The 18,262-nt window shown below is 38.5% G+C and overlaps 1 protein-coding gene across 1 annotated transcript in view; it reads left to right on the top strand.

Annotated features, from left to right (window-relative positions):
• Positions 1-18,262, top strand: part of LOC126185920 (zygotic DNA replication licensing factor mcm3) — a 114,529-nt gene that overhangs the window by 14,617 nt on the left and 81,650 nt on the right. Inside the window, exons 3-4 of the mRNA XM_049928168.1 lie at positions 7,017-7,225; positions 9,167-9,297. Coding sequence (XP_049784125.1) covers positions 7,017-7,225; positions 9,167-9,297 — 340 coding nt within the window. The remainder of the gene's footprint in view (positions 1-7,016; positions 7,226-9,166; positions 9,298-18,262) is intronic.

Consider the following 18,262-nt stretch of genomic DNA (forward strand, 5'->3'; position numbering starts at 1 on the left):
GTAAAGCGTTGTAATGGATCCAAAACAACACCTAACAATTAGCTTTTAAACACACCACCAATTTTGACTTAACATAGATTTTAAACCATGGAAGACACAAAGCTAATGGAAACTCCATAAAGCACAATATTTATAATAACAGTACCACATAGAAACACTCTGGAAATTAGGGAGAGGACTACACTGTATTCAAAACAACCTTTGCCAAATCTTAAAAAAATGCAGACCCCATACTAGACAGGAAAAGAAAATGGCATAGGCACAGTTCCATAACAGCAGTTTATAGAAAAGGAAGACTTACTATTAAGGCATATCACTATGTCAAGATGAGTTAGCCATTCACTGACATGTTGGCGGACCTGTAAGCTCCTAATGCCAAATCGTTGACATAAGGACTGCCTGTCCCCAGAGAACAATGATGATGCAAAAGTACTGTATCAACGATTCTGCTCTAAAATGGCAATGGTTGGAACTTTCGCATGACCAGAACAAAATGACTACCAAAAACAGAAATTCCAGTCACTGTGTTCCTGTAGGAATTTGTGTGACAAATGTATGAAGTAACTCCAAGGATACTTTCTGCGAGTTCAGAGTTTGTAACACGACGCCTCATTGGGTGGCGAATGTTTAAAAGTTGAACCAGGAGTAATCCATGGAAAGATAATACTCTGCAGGAGAGTTTAGATCATTCATAGCCTGGGAGAGAGGCATGTGGTACACATTGATATTATTTTTTGTTTGGAATGTGACAGGAGGCAGGATGCATCACTACCGCTACTGTTTAGAAAAGGATAGCATTGCTCAGTGTCAGTCACATGAGCTGTCATGGTTGCTGCTTCTGAATTGCAGCGTTTTCCATCTGATCACCAACCTCGGGAGGTGGAATCCTTTGCTTCCCTCAAATTTTATCCTGCAGTAGGTAGGGACTGATCCACACTCTGTTGCTTACAGAACTTGTAATCCCATATAACTTGTGCCTTTAGGGTTGCATCAGCCCAACTGTGTGTGTGTGGGTGGATGAACTGAACTCGTTAGCATAAATTATCCGGTACTAAAGTAATTCTAAAACTTAACATTTCACTAGTATTTTGTTATATTAGGTTTACAGATGTAACATTTCGATACCCAAAGTGTGGACAGAAGCATTGCAAACTTGGTAATAATCTCATTTGGAGTTGACAACGAGAACAGTAAAGAACGACTCTTAGAAGTGTGTCTTATTGTATATATTGCTCTGCCCATTTTTTGAACTCTTGCCTTAATCCATTACCTTCTTGTACAGTGAAACAAAGTGAGAAAAAATGAGCAATAAGAGTACTATGTAAACTAAACAAATGGCTGAATGTTTTACATTTACTCGATGGTTTTTGTTATTAGTAGTAGCAAAGTTTCAGGTGAATGATTATCTAAATAACTGCAATATCTTCCAATCTGATATAAAACAAGAAAGTGAGAATCTATGTAAATACAAAGAAAAGTCAAGAATACACTTTTTATTTTCTATTCTTACTAATTATCTGATCACCTAACTTCAAGAATTGAGGATTAATTTTATCTGCATGACAAGTAACTGTGGCAGACAAATATATATTGTTTGCGGTGGCCATGTACAAACGCAGTAGGAAAGTTCCAGCTGAATGTGTTTTAGGAGTAAAGGAAACAACTGGCTGAATAGTAGAAACATTGAGTCGTCAGTAGGCCCAAACAAAGCACAATGAAAACTTTGCTAGCTTTTGGAAGAAGTCCTTTTTGATGAGCTAGATTGTACACACACACACACACACACACACACACACACACACACACACACACACACACACACAGTGTACCCACATTGTACTGGGACTGCCGTTCAGCAGGTGGACTGGGGAGGGGGGGAGGTTGAGGTGGAGGGGAAGCATGAGGGTTTGGAACAGCTCAGAGGGAGGCTGCAGGTGTGTAGGCTGGAAATACACTAGGAAGGGGTTAGGGGCTCTGGTTAGGCATGCAGCATGCAAGTACTAGAGTAGGTTAGGTGAGGCACACGAAGATCATCATCATAATCTATATCTAGACTTGACAAACCACTGTGAAGTACATGGCAGAGGGTACATCCCAATGTACCAGTTATTAGGGTTTATTCCTGTTCCATTCGCATATGGAGTGTGGGAAGAATGAGTGTTTGAGTGCCTCTATGCATGCTGTAATTATTCTAATCTTATCCTCATCATCACTGTATTCCTGGAGATGTCATTCAAAGCCAGTTCTTCAAACTTTGTTAGTAGACTTTCTCAGGATAGTTTAGGACTATCTTAGTCTGCCAGTTCAGTCCTTTCAACATCTCAGTGACACTCTCCTATGAATCAAACAAACCTGAACCATTCTTGCTGCCCTTCTCTGTATACATTCAATATCTCCTGTTAATCGTATCTGGTGCGGATCCCATGCACTTGAGCAATATTCTAGAACTGGTCGTCTTAGTGATTTGAAAGTAGTCTCTTTTGTAGACTGATTGCACTTCCCCAGTATTCTACCAATAAATCGAAGTCTACCTTTTGCCTTACCCATGACTGAACCTGTGTGATCATTTCAGTTCATATCCCTACAATGTGTTACACCCAGGTATATGTATGATTTGGTTGATTCCACCAGTGACACATTGATATTATAGTCATAGGATACTACTTTTTGTTTTGTGAAGTGCAACATTTTACATTTCTAAACATTTAAAACAAGTTGCCAATCATTGCACCACTTTGAAATTTTATCAAGATCTGTTTGAATATTTATGCAGCTTATTGCAGACAGCACTTCATTACAGATAACTGCATCATCTGCAAAAAGTCTGTAGTTACTATTAGTATTCTGTGCAAGGTCATTAATATACAACATGAACAGTAAGGGTCCCAACACCCTTGCCAGGAGCACACCCGAAATAATTTTTACATCTGATGATGACTTCCATCCAAGATAACATGCTGCATCCTCACTACCAAAAAGTCCTCAGTCCAGTTACAAATTTCACCTACATGACTGCCTAGATACAAAGCTTTCAGTGTGCCATGTGAGAAAAGTGAGAGTTGGGTTTCATATGACTGAATTTCAAGGAATCCTTGCTGGTTGTCATGGAGGAAGTCATTCTCGAACCCACGTTGGTTGTCATGGAGGAAGTCATTCTCTTAGAGGTACCTCATAATGTTGGAGCTCAGAATATGTTCTGAGATTCTACAACAAATCAAAGTTAAGGATATTATATAGTAGTTTTGTGGTTCAGTTCTACTACCCTTCTTGTAGATGGGTGTAACCTACACTTTTCTCCAAGGACTGGGCATGGTTTCTTCATCTACAATAGATTACTGTTACATGAGGGGGGTTAACTCAGCCACAAATTCAGTATAGAACCTAACAGGGATGTAACAATTTCAGCTGTTTTTCAACACCCCTCACACTAGTACTGATTTCACACATCTTTTTGGTGGCACGAGAATTAAATTGGGGCAGTTCTCCTGGGTTTTCCTTTGTAAAGGAATCAGAGTTTAGCATTCAGCTTTTGCTTTGCTACCATCAATTTCAGTTCCTGTCTCGTTTGCTAGGGAGTGGACAGTAACTTTTGTTACACTGACAGCTTTACATATGACCACAATTTCTTGCCTTTTGTGACAGATCATGTGACAATATTTTGCTACAATAGTCATTGAAGGCTTCACACTTTGCTCTCGTGACAGCCAGGCACGTTTTATTCAGCATTTCTCTGTCTATAGCCCCGTGCTTTGTTTTACACCTGCAGTAATCACTGTTTCTTTAGAAGTTTCTTTACAGTGACTGTAGAGCATGGGGCAGTCCCTCCCATTATGAACTGTTGTACTGGGTACATATCTATGACGTAAAGGTGTGGACTGTGAGAAGATGACAGGATGGAGGAAGCAGAAATTGTCAGATAGAACATGTGGAGACAGTGAGTCAGCGGAGATTGAGGCGAGGAGGATTATTGGACTGATGGATGTGCTTTAAGAATTACACTCATTTATGTAATTTAGTAGATATGTTGGAGAGAAAAATCCTGATGGTGTTGTGATGGAACTTTAGCGTGTTGTGCTTAGCGGTGTATTGTGCCACTGGGTGGCCAACTTTGTTCTTAGTTAGTTAGGCAGTGGCCATACATTTTGGTGGACAACTGGTTGGTAGCTATAGCCATATAAAATGCAAAATCTTTTCCACTCCATTGCCTGGCTGGTACAGCATCTGGTACAAATTGTTATTTCACATAAAATGCTGTGCAGTTACTGCAGTAGAAGTGATGTTTGATATGTCTGCTACCACAGGGAGCCCCTCCCTCTAATGGAATGAGTTAAGTCTTATGACAGTAATGGAGTAAAATGTGTTGAATGGGTGCATTGGGTAGGTTTTACTCCTGGGTCTTCCACAGAGATATGAATCCTGTGGCAGGGGGTTGGGAATAGGAGAGGATAATGGATGTACTTGGATGTTATGTTGCTTGGATGGGCAATGGAATACTACTTTAGGAGGGATGACAAGTATCTGGGGTACAATGTCCATAGTTTACAAATATATAGGTAATCAAAACTGTAAAGAAGGCTATGGTTTGGTTGCTCCACTCTGGGGTGGTGTCGGGTGTCGAGGGTACCCCTTTGCAGTTGATTCTTGGGGGTGATGGGAGAATTAGAGGTGTGTTAGGATAAGACATGGGAAATGTGTTTGTCAACTAGGTTTGGGGGGGGGGGGGGGGCGTGCCTGTCTGTAAAGGCCTTTGTGAGACCTTTGGCATACTGGGCAGGGGAGTTCTTATCACTACAGATATGCCGTTTGTCGATGGCCGGGCTGTACAGAAGCAAGTTTTTTGGTGTTGAAATGGTGATAGCTTTCAAAATGCGGATCTGTTGGTGGTTAGTGGGTTGAATGTGGTGAGAGGTGTGAATGGAGCCATTTGAGGGGTGGAGAAACAGAAACAAATCTGCAGAAGCCATGGACAAATGCATGGCACTCTCCTATGCCCATCCCTCAATGGACTATCTAGAGAAAACCTTGCTAGCCTCCCAAAGCCACTTTTTGGTTTCATTGATATCATCTTCACGATAATGGACCAAGGGCAAGACACAGTATCCTCATTTCGTCACAACCTCAACACTTTCTCTCCCATCTATTTCACCCTTGTCTTCTTCAAACCAATGTGCCACCCTTCTGGATGATAACCTCCACTTCTCAGAGGGTTCCATCCACCAACGTTACCTGCATTTTGACGGCTGTCATTCCTTCCACACCAGAAAATCGTTCCCGTACAGCCAGGCCACTTGTGGATGGAATAGCTACAGTGATGAGAATGCCCGTAACTGATACACTGAAAGCCTCATGAAGGCATTCACAGGCAGGCATAACCCCCTCGCCCAAACCTGGAAATGGTGGATCCCTCCTAAATTGGTATTCCATCACCCACTCAATCTACAAAACATCCTAGTCCATCCCTAAGCCAATCCCAACCCCTAGCCACAGGGGCCATACACCTTTATAAGACACAGGTGCAAGACCTGCCCAATTCACCCACCCAAACATACTACCCCACTCCGGTCAACAGACTTATCCTATCCCATCATAGGCACGGCCACATGTGAAAGCAGCCGTGTCATATACTAGCTCTGCTGCAATCACTGCACAATATTTTATGCGGACATGACCATCAACCATCAACAGTTGTCCACCAGACTGAATGCCCACTGCCAATCTGTGGCCAAGAGCAAAGTTGATCATCCAGTGGTGCAATACGCTGCTGAGCACAACATGCACACGTTCAATGGCCATTTCACAACCCATGCTTCTGGATCTTTCCCTGTGGCACCAGCTTTTCTGAACTGCATAGACAGCAGTTATCCTTAAAACACATCTTGAAGTCCTGTAATCCTTCTGGCCTCAATCTCCGCTAACCCGCTGTTCCCATCTCGTCTGCCCCAACAGTTTCCTATTCCTCTGTCCTGTCACCCACTTCCAATCCACATCCTCCTCTTCATGTGCTACACTTCACCATCTCCAGTACTTGTATGCAGCACGCCTAACCTGTGCACCTGCCACTGCTCCCTCCCATATTCCTATTCCATACACCTGCTGCCTCTCTCTGCAGAGAAATAACATTTGATTCTTAAGTATTTTTCAAAGTTAGCTTCTATAGTTTTTAGTCCTGCAATTTATACCATGTTTTATTGCTAAGCTTCGAAGCCATGTAATACATTGATTTTCAAACTAACTATATCTGTGACAAGGCAACATGTTGTCTGACCAATGTGTTGTTTCATAAGCCTGTGTAAAACAATTTCCTTGAAAGAATTGTTTTCTTTTTTGTCATTAAGTCAAGGCTTCTTGATATTGGATTGAATGATAGTCTATTGTCTGCTCTCATCATCTGTGTGATTGTTTTTTTCTGTAGCTTGAACAAGCGAATGGGTTGCATTTCCTACACCCCAAAAAATTGTGCCCTATCTGACAACTGATATAAAATATGCATGATGAAAACAATTTTTTTAACAGCTACATCAGTTACTTTGTTTAGAACTCTCACTGCAGAAACAAAACTAACTTTACTAAGCAATCCAAATAATCAGTCTGTGATAAGCTTTTGTTTATAGTAACTGCTTTGATCAGTTATTTGCCCTCATAATTTGACTGATTTTTTGTATATAAAATCACCAGTTTGTCTGGTCCTGAAGTGCACAGTTTGTGAAATTTTTTTTTTTTTTTAGTTCATTTTCGTAGTCTTGTTATTTATACAATTTCAGATATCTTGAATAGTTTTTTATTTTTTAATTCTGTGCTAGTCCTTCATTGTTTTTACAGCAAACTACTGTTGCTGAGTTGTCTGTCTACAGTAAATAAGAGCCAGTGGCTGTATAGTTTCATGAATTTGTCATTAAAGAACGTGCAGTATGCTAAGTCTTCAGCACCCAACAAAATTGTTGGGCCTTTTAAATGTCTGATGTGTCAAAGTTAATCATTAGCAGTGTATCATCTTCATGCATTTCTCTTGTTTGCAGCTTACTGAACAACCCATTTGAAGAACAAATAGCATTCCAGGCAGCATTGAAGGAGTATGTTGGAAGCATTGATCCAACATATGCAAAAGAAGTTGATGATTTTTTTGTTGCATTTGAAGGCAGTTTTGGCAGTAAGCATGTGACGCCACGGACACTACTTAGCCGGTTCCTTGGTAATTTGGTGTGTGTTGAAGGCATTGTGACAAAATGTAAGACATATTTATATCAAAAATACTCATTGTAATAATTTTTAAGATGTGGTTAAATGATTTCTCTGAAAGGATAAGGTTATTTTACTTTTAGCCGTCATGATTACTATATGTCGAGGAATGATAATGGTTTTCCCATGTTGTTTAATTCCTGCAGTATAAAAGTTTAAAGCCTGTAGCCCTATACATAAACTGTAACAAATAACAAGGCAGGTACCATGTTGTTGGCTAGCAGATGTGTTAGCAGACACATTACTCTGAGCTGGCTGGAGTATATCTTGATTTTGATGTAAAATTACATTGTGAAACATAGTGTTGTTCTTTGTCACATAAGCCATTTATAGTAGGTGCTGCACTTGGCTGGCATGAGCAGAACTATTTCAGAATTCTCTAGGCCTTCTTCAGCAGATAGGTTTATATAACTATTATTTACAATGCAGTGGCTTGGCAGGTGTTAGACGTGCATGTGTGATCATGGCTGGGTCATCAAAGCAGTGTTGTTGGCATGGTTCTTTTGTGGCCAAAAGTGTGTAGTGGTCAGGAATACATTGAAACGTCCAGTAAAAGTAGCGATGACAATTAAGTTGTTTGAGATGATTGTGAAGATTTTAAAAATTGTAAAGTTGTAGTGGTAGGGGTATCAGTAAGATGTATGATCCAGCTGTTTTGGTAACTATCGAAGCAAAGGCAGTTGTGATATTTAAGTTTGCCACAAATGTCAAATGACTATAAAGTGCATATACGATCAGTGCATGGCTTTACTTTGGACCTGACAGTGATGGTTGTGGAGAGCCATGTCGTGGAGGTTGGTGCCTTGTCACTCATGCAGTGTTGACAGTGAGAGAATCAGCAAAAACTGTCACACAAATTTGATTAACACACAAAAGTTGTCATCATATTTGTCTCATAAATGACCTGATGGGCATAAAGGTATACATTATGTCATTGTAGGTATCTATTATCTTAAAAGATGGGTTTGACAATGGTGTTACACTAAGTATTATTTAACTGCAAAGCTGATCCGTTTGTGATACAGTGCGATGGTTGTTAAGATTGAGAAAATAAATTGAGGTATTTTAGGAGGTCAAAACCTCGGCCCTAATTAAGTGACCACAGTTCTTGGAAATATTGTCAGGTGTCAGACCAGACAAGTTGGTGGAGGTTTTTGCATTCCATGAAGGCCATCTGTCTGATTTGTGAAGTTCTTTATAATGGATGGAGGCATTCGGGCTCTCAGGGGAATATATGATCTTTTTATCTGCATTTTGCAGATAAAGATAGGAAAATGAAAAACTGAGAAGGGCTTTTTGTGCAGCACGGATTAAGAAAGTGTTCAACACATATCAATTATGTATATAGGAAAACTGGAGTATTGGAAGAACCTGTGTTAAAATGCCACTTAGTTAATGTCTGTATTCAACACTTTTTTTTTCCAGCACTGCTGGTTTGTTTTTTCTGAATTGCTTTTAGGGCAATGATTTACTGTTCTTTGCCTATGTTTTATAGGGGAACTCTGTTTTGGAAGAGCTCTGAACATTTATCCTTTTACTAATAGAACTTAGAACTAACAGTGGTCTGCTGTGCTCATGATTGTTGGTATAAGCAAATTGTAGCCCTTAAATTACTGATAATATTTTAATCATTACTCTGTTGGCAGTGTTGTGCACAGTACTGGGGAGTGCAGACAATTTTCAAGCTGTTAGCTATTTATAGAATTATTTGACTCCAGCATGTGGGCTATGATGCTGGTAACAATGTGTGTAATGCCTTCAGATTTTCCTCTTCATATTTTACGTGTGAAATCATGTTAAATCATTCACCTGTGAGATTAAGCTTTGATTTGACTGTTGTCTAAATTCACATTCTTTTCCCGTGTGTGGCTTGTTTTCCCATCATCTGTGCTGAGTGTGCAGAATTGAATGATAATTCTTGTTGTTTTAGGTTCGCTGGTCCGACCCAAAGTTGTTCGGAGTGTGCATTATTGCCCAGTTACAAAAAAGACCTTGGAAAGAAGATATACTGACCTGACATCTTTCGATGCATTTCCATCAAGTGCTGTTTATCCGACAAAGGTGAAGACAATTTAAAAATGAGAATAGAAATTAGTACATGGCATGCTATATATGTGAGTGTGCACATTTGTGATTTATAAATGAGTTAGTAACAGTGGGCCTCATGCATAACATGTGGCTGTAAGATTAGTTAAAATGTTGTTTATGTAACTTACTAAGTTAACCCTTGGGTAGGTATGCTGTTTTTTATAATATGAGCCGGCACATGGCATGCTTTGTACTTAGCTTAAGAATAGCTGACTTTAGTGTAATGTGCTGCGAATACACAGAAAGATAGATCCTTTATCATTTAGCTACAAAATAGCAGGTCAGCAACTGGAAGCAGTTAATTCCATAAATTATCTGGGAGTACGCATTAGGAGTGATTTAAAATGGAATGATCATATAATGTTGATCGTCGGTAAAGCAGATGCCAGACTGAGATTCATTGGAAGAATCCTAAGGAAATGCAATCCGAAAACAAAGGAAGTAGGTTACAGTACGCTTGTTCGCCCACTGCTTGAATACTGCTCAGCAGTGTGGGATCCGTACCAGATAGGGTTGATAGAAGATGTAGAGAAGATCCAACGGAGAGCAGCGCGCTTCGTTACAGGATCATTCAGTAATCGCGAAAGCGTTACGGAGATGATAGATAAACTCCAGTGGAAGACTCTGCAGGATAGACACTCAGTAGCTCGGTACGGGCTTTTGTCAAAGTTTCGAGAACATACCTTCACCGAAGAGTCAAGCAGTATATTGCTCCCTCCTACGTATATCTCGTGAAGAGACCATGAGGATAAAATCAGAGAGATTAGAGCCGACACAGAGGCATACCGACAATCCTTCTTTCCACGAACAATACGAGACTGGAATAGAAGGGAGAACCGATAGAGGTACTCAAGGTACCCTCCGGCACACACCGTCAGGTGGCTTGCGGAGTATGGATGTAGATGTAGATGTAGGTTATCAAGGTAAACATGTTTGACCAGAGTCACATTTTAACCTTAGTTTAATCAAACAATATAAAATAAACTTATGTTATATGGGCTAAATCAAGGTTTTATTAGGCAGTATTAAACTAAACTTTCATTATATCACCCTGTTGCCGCTAACAAATGTTACCCCGTAGTAATAACTCACTCAAAGCATTAAACGGTGCAATTGCATTAGATCTCAGCCTACTGCTTATTCAAGTGCTAATTATTTTGTAGACAACTGTCTCATTGTGAAATTGCGCTACTATCTTGGAATCTGGTTCATTTTCTTGCACAAATTATAATTTTTTTTCTCACCTAGCTTACTGTTTATTTTACTGTTGCTCACTTGGACATATGAGAGCATAGCGTATCACAGTGTCAGCAATAATGAAGGAATAGGTGCAGGCTCACAATAGTGAAACAACAATGGAATGCTTCAAGACAGTATTATTTGTGGTTGGCACACCTTATACATAGCCCCCCCCCCCCCCCACACACACATGAGAGGGTTAAGCAAGTGATTTTATGTGCAAGATAATTAATCCTCCAATGATACCATGGGGAAACGGGGCACACAAGGTAGTGTGAAGTCTTTGCGAACCCCACCCAGTTGCAGTATGTGAAATCTTTTGTGGGAGTATGGTGGCATGTTCAGGAAAGAATAAACAAATTAATAATATAAAACAATTATGAATGTTAGGGTACTCAGGGGTGCAAACTTGTATTCAGACTTACCTTTCTAAAATTAAGATCAAAGTCATCCCAAACAGGGAACGCAGCATGAAACAAATTAAGGGTCGGAAGTACAGCACGGAAAAGATATTTAAATCAGCTGAATTCACAAAAGCAACAGAAACCATGCAGACACAAAGCTGGGAGGTTATCAAGGAAAACCTCATTACTACAGCTGGACGGATAGCACCTAACGTAAAAAGTGAAAAACATTCCTGGTGGTTGCTGGTATGTGATGCCATCATTGAAACAAGGGAATGGGCATGGCTAAACTGGCAATCACAGAAAACAGAAGAAAGCTGATTGAATTTCATTACTGTTAGAAAATTGGTAGATGAAAATATAAAAAGGATTAAGAAGACATATGAAAACAAAACTTCCCTCCAAATTGATAAAGAATTTACTAAAAGCAACACAAGAAGCTTTTACAAAACTTTCAAACAAAGGTTATCAAGATACAAAGCACCCACCCTCCAATTTCGGTATGTGAATGGGACCATTGCTCACAATAATGTGGAAAATTGCAAAATACTAGCAGGCTACTTCGAGAAACTCTTAAACTGTGAACCCATCCTTGAAAAATTTGAATCAATTCCAAATAACTGTCAAAAGCCAAATTCAGAACCACCAACGACTGAAGAACTACAAAAGGTCATTTCAGAACATAAAAACAACAAAGCGTCAGGAGAAAACCAAATAGTGGCCGAACTATGGAAAAAAGCTGACAAAAATGCAGTTACGTCCCTTCAGTGTGTTTTTTGATAAAATCCACCCTATCTACAAGAAAGGTTTGAAGACAGACCCTAACAATTAGAGGAATATCACTGCTGGACATAACATAGAAGATTATTTCTAAAGTCCTTTTGAACAGGCCAGAGCCGCAATTGGACCCGCAAATCGGGGAATACCAGGGAGGTTTTAGGAAGGGTAGATCATGTTCGGAATAAATACTAAACCTCAAAAACATCATGGCATACCAAAAATCAAGGGCAAAGACATAAGTAATCTCCTTCATTGATTTAAAAAAAGCATATGATTTGATTGAAAGAGAATCTCTAATATCAGTCCTGAAAGAAATGGGTTTGAATAAGAAAACGACTAATATTATAAAAGCGACCCTTACAAGTACATTTTTTAAAGTTAAATTTATGGGCGAATTATCGGAACCCTTTGAAATAAAAACGGGAGTGTGACACAGGGATAGGCTGTCACCGTTGCTGTTCAATTGTGCGCTTGAGAAAGTAGTCAGAGAATGGAACAATGCAGATATGGCCCTGTTTACTGAAACAATGGAAGAAGCACGGGAGCAAATCTTTGAACTAAAGAAACAATCAGCTAAAATAGGTCTTCACATCTCGTTTGAAAAAACTAAGATATTGACAAACATCCAGCACATGTGTAAACACCTCAAAAGTTCAAGAACAAAAAATTCAAATATCTCGGAGAATGGATAGTCTTAATGCTGGGGAAAGCAAAGCAATGGAATCTAGAAACAATAAACTTGAATTGGCCTTCCAACTAACAACAAAATACATACAACAAAAAATCCCTTTCATGGGGGTCCAAAATTACACATTACAAAACAGCAATTAGGCCAGAAGCACTGTATGCAGCAGATACACTAAACACAAATTTCAGAGGCCAAATGGAGAAGCTTGAGCTAAAGGAAAGAAAAATCATAGGACCAAAATTTCAAGACAATAAGATTATATACATCAAAAATGAAACTCTCAACAAGAAAATTAAAAAACTTTCAGATACTATAAAAAAAGGATAAATTTTTATGGTCATCTTCTCAGAATGAATTCCAACAGATTATCTAACAAATCTTTGACTTTTTCTGTAACCGCAAAACGAAACCCAACTGGTTTAAAGAAACTGAGAAAGACCTAGTAGAATTAAAGATTACAGAAAATTCACTTATCGATCAAACAACTGAAGTAATTACTAAAGATGAAAACATAATATTCCAAGACAAATCTATACAAAAATCCAAACCCTTCATCTCAGAAGAAAAGAGGAAAAGATTATCAGACAGAATGAAGACATATTGGGCCCTAAGAAAAGAACAACACACAAAAAAATGATTGATCCAGCGTACCCCAAAGAGGGTGAAACGAAAGAAGAAGAAAACAATAATGTAATTTTAAATGCGAATATTTTAGGCTAGGTTTTGCCATGATCATTGTTGTATTCTTCAGGTTGTAAAGATATTATTTAAACATATTACAGGAAATATTTGTACCTATCTACAAAATAAAATACTGACAGCTGTGAAAACACTGCAATGAATAAAATATATAAACTAAAGAAATGAATCTCAATTTTAATTGTATTGTAGTATTTATACCTACTAGTCCAGTCTCTGAACAAAACTTAGCCTCCATAAATAAAATAACAACATATAATAAAAATACAAAATGCTTGTAAGTAGATACATTATTTTTGCATTTCATGGCAAGATCTTAAAACCTGGACAGAACATACATGGCTTTTACAAACTGGCTTTTTGCAAATTGACAAATGTTCCTGATTTTTCTGGCCTGACTACGATGGCCAAAACTACACAGTTTTCTTTGTTTTTCTAGTGGCTCCACATCAGCAGGTGGAGGTATGGTTTGTTTGCTGAGGTAAAGGACGCTTCTTATCTTGCCTCAGAATTGTAGGTAGCCTTGAGTTATACATTCCTATTTTCATGTGGGTTCTGCTACTGAATATGCTAGAGATTTCAAGAATTTGGCACAGGTAGATTTTGTCCCTTTCAGATTGAATAAAATACTGCTGTTTAAGGTGGTGGTATCGAGAACACAATTAAAATTACCTCCTAGGCCAACATCTGATTGTTTTTGTAGTTTAGTAACTGTGGCAAAATTTGTGATACCCATGTACACCCTCTTTTGACAAGTTGTAAAATTCAACAATTTCCGGTTTTCCAGATATTAGATTTACCTCTCCTTCATTGTGCATGGTAGACAGTAATGATCACTCTTCCCCGGTGTTTCATTGAAAGCAACCGTAATCTTGTCAGGCTGAAACAGGAACCTTGAATTGCTCTGTGATATCTCCTTAGCCGAGATGAAGGAAGGTGGATTGTGAAGTAGTCAGACTATGAGTAGTTGCGCTGGCAGTTTTCACAAAAGGTTGTCCACAATTCTCAGAAAGGAGTGTTTTATCCTTTTGTTTTTGTTCTTCATGGGTAGATTTTGAGTCAAATCTCAATCATCGTAACATAAATTTCAGTCTCATCTCTCACAGCACTAAACGAAATATTGGGGGGCCAATCCTCAGACTGTACATGTCATCATGTCTTATATTTGAATCTTTCAGCACTCATGAGACGAACAGCTTCATATGTGGATACCAAGTGGGTTATTCCTTCGTTGGCACAAAAGACAAAAATCTCAACCATTGTGTCAGTTATAAACAGTGAAAATAAGTCCACATCAGTGACAGCAACTGTAGCATCTCCTTTAGCTCCAGGGAGATGGATAATAATGTTCCTGAAAGATACTCTGGCATGCTGTTGGGACAATAGTTTTATCTGTCTAAATAGTTTTTTGGTCTTTCACCAAACCGAAAGTTCTACAGTCATCAACAGAAGATGATAAAGGCTAAGTTGGTGAAAAATATTCTTGGAGTGAGGTTTCATTCTCACAAAGGACATCGAATTGCTCCTCTTCGTCATTGTCATGAATTTCGATGCTGTCTTCTTTCACTGAACAACTCTTCACTATCATCACTACTACACATTTGTTCTTGTTGCCACCTCTGTAGCTCTTGTAGACTATCTTCATCCTTATAAAAGTGTGCCATTTTTCTACAAAAGAAAGAAGGTGGTGGTATCGAGAACACAATTAAAATTACCTCCTAGGCCAACATCTGGTTGTTTTCGTAGTTTAGTAACTGTGGCAAAATTTGTGATACCCATGTACACCCTCTTTTGACAAGTTGTAAAATTCAACAATTGCCCCCCAATATTTCGTTTAGTGCTGTGAGAGATGAGACTGAAATTTATGTTACGATGATTGAGATTTGACTCAAAATCTACCCATGAAGAACAAAAACAAAAGGATAAAACACTCCTTTGTGAGGAAACACGCATGCAGTAACAGGTTAAACACCTACAAAAAAAAAAAAAAAACAAAAAAAAAAAACATTTTCCTCAGTGCAGTTCCCATGTTCCTACTATAAAGAGCTCTTCCGTACAAAGTACTGTGGGGTACATGCTGACCCCACAATGGCCTTGTGTCTGATTATTTAGAAACAACTGTGTGTACTTGTCCTGGTCAGCAACACTCAAAATTTTTAATGTTCACATATTCTGCAATATTTGATGTTTGTATGAATGTCAGCACACACTGTCCAGGAGGCAGTTCTGGTCTGTCTGTACGGTGGTGTGTGTAATAAACATGCTTTCAGTGCTAAGATTTGCATTTTGTTGATTACCCTGCTTTCAGATTTGGACTTGATTGTGATATTGCATAGTTTGGTATAGACACTAGGTTCTTCAAAACATCTACTTCTCAGTGGCTCGAATTAATGAGGCAACATAAAAGCTGTTGTTCCCACTGATATGAACAGTCATGCAAGCAGTACATTGACCCCAGTTCCATATATTCAGGAGACCAGTGAATTCCAAAATAGCAGTTGGTGAACGTCACGCATCAATAAGTGTTTACCTTGCTCATGGTAAAGAAGCTAGATGGAACATTTACTTTGCCTAAGAACAAAAATTGATGATAGAAACATGTGGAGTCTCAGAAAGACCACTGTAACATGTTGACTTTCTCATAACTAATTCAGAAGCTTTAGGTGTGAGTGCCATCTGTGACTTGCCATGAAAGGGAAGTAAAAGGGAAAGTAAATTTACTTAAAGAAGTGATCTGTAGGACTCTTCTAGGATACTACAATAGACGAGAGTATCGTAATGCGAGTAACGTTGTGTCCGACTAAAAAACGAACTTTGGTGTGAGGAAATGTCTGTTATTCACCATGTAAAGGACATCGCTTTTAAGTTCAGGAAATGTAACAATGGGCACAACTTGTCATGGAATGAAGGGATATTGCCTCCTCAAGGGCTACATTTTTGTGGAGTGTGCATTTATAGTTTACAGAGGACAAAAAGTCTATGTTTATCTGGATGAAACTTGGGTTTTGTTAAAACTGTATCAACTACTATATTTAACATGACTTCAAGGGAAATGGTAGCTTGAAAGTACCTATGGGTACATCTGTATAGTGTATAAATGAAATAATAGCTGGCGTGGAAACATTTAGGTGTTAATTTTTCCCACTTCCTATTCAAGAGAGAGGGACAGAAAATAGTCTGAAAATGGTCCTATGAATCCTCTGACAAAAATTAGTGTAAATTGCAGAAAAAAACATTTAGATCTAAACGGCAAGGCATACCAAGCAAAGCAGAGATGGCAGAAAGGGCTGCGAGGGAAACAAGCTCAAAGATGGTTATAGAAAGAAAAGAGGAAGTATATGAAAATGAGAGGGGAGATATGGGCCCATGAACAGAATAAAGAGCTTTGAAAGACCTAAGTCAAAACAAGGTACTTAGAGCAGGCAACATTACCTCAAAGTAACTGAGATCTTTGTGAGAGCCAGTCATGACAAAACTGTTCTAGTATGCAAGATACGAGATAGGCAAAATGCCCTCAGACTTGAAGAGACATACAATAATCCCAATTATATACAAATTTCAAAATGCCCTCAGACTTGAAGAGACATACAATAATCCCAATTATATACAAATTTGTACAGAAATCAGACATTTGAGTTTAAGGACACAAAAGGGAAGCTGTAGTAGTGAGGTATCGAGGCAGGGTTGTAGCCTCTCATTGGTGGTATTCAGTCTGCATCGGGTAAGCAGGAAGAGTGAGCAAGGATAAATTTGGAAAGGAAATTGAAAGTCAGTGAAAAGAAATAAAACCTTAGAGGTTTACCTATGACATTGTAATTCTGTCAGAGACAGATAAGTATTTGGAACAGCAGTTACACGAAATGTGTGTTGTCCTGAAAAGAGTTTGTAATATGCACAACAACAAAAGTAAAATAAGGGTAATGGAGTTTAAGTAAATTGTTTCAGGCAACGCTGAGATAATTACATTAGGAAATAATATACCAAGAATAGTGGATGGGCAGCAAAATAACTGATGATGGGCAAGGTAGAGTGAATCTAAAATGCAGACTTGCAATAGCAAAAAAAGTTTCTGAAAGAGAGAAACTTGTGTACATTGAATATAAATTTAAGTGATATGAGGTCCTTTGTGGAGGTACTGGAATGGAGTGTAGCCTCATACGAAACTGGAACGTGGAGTTCAGACAAAAAGGAATAGAAGCTTTTTTTGATGTGTTATTGCAAAAGAATAGTGAAGATCAGATGGGTGGAAAGAATGGCTAATGAGGAGGTACTGAAATGAATTGAGGAAACATGAAAGTTATGGCATAACCTAAAAGAAGGGATTGATTAATAAGACGCACACTAAGGCATCAAGGAATCATCAATTTGATGGAAGTGTGAGGGGCAAAAACTGTAGACTGAGTCGGAGACTATCCTGTAGTAAATGGGCTCAAATTGATGTGAGTTGCTGTGGTTAGCAGAGATGAAGAGGTCCGAAGAGGATAGACCAGCATGAAGAAGGAGAAAACAATAATGCTTTTTAATAAACCCGTAATATTTGCATTATTTAATTACTACTAAGACAAGATTACTGGTGTCTCTTGTGACACAATGTCTCCTTTCTAAAATTTTTGCCTTGATATAGTTCTGTTCATCACTACAACCATTTATTTCATGTGTTTTATTTTACTGATAATGTAGATGTTCTACTGGCATACTCTGTATTGTACAAGTGACAGCTGATTTCATCCGTGTGAAAAATAATAAGTGAAGTCACATACATAATAATTTTCCGCAAGAAATAAAATAAAGAGAATGTGATATTAGGCTTCAATTTTACAGCTGTGTGAATATAGCACTGTCGTTTTGTTGAAGGCTGTGTGGAAGTTCATCATAATTTTTGTATTTTCCATTACTTTGTAGTTTAATTATTTCTGGAATATTAATTCTAGTTCATTGCTTTCATAATCTGGAATACTGTGTTTATGCTTGTAGGGAAGCAGCCTACTCACGCTGTAGTAAATTCACATCAGTTTCCATTGTGTGCCAGCCAGTCTGCTGTAACTAGCTCTGACGTCATAAATGTTGCGCAATACCTTAAAATTCAAGCAAATGATCTGAAACTTTTCCAGCATGTAAGGAATAATAC

Source organism: Schistocerca cancellata, chromosome 1 (genome assembly GCF_023864275.1).
Source record: "Schistocerca cancellata isolate TAMUIC-IGC-003103 chromosome 1, iqSchCanc2.1, whole genome shotgun sequence".
Lineage (NCBI taxonomy): Eukaryota > Metazoa > Arthropoda > Insecta > Orthoptera > Acrididae > Schistocerca > Schistocerca cancellata.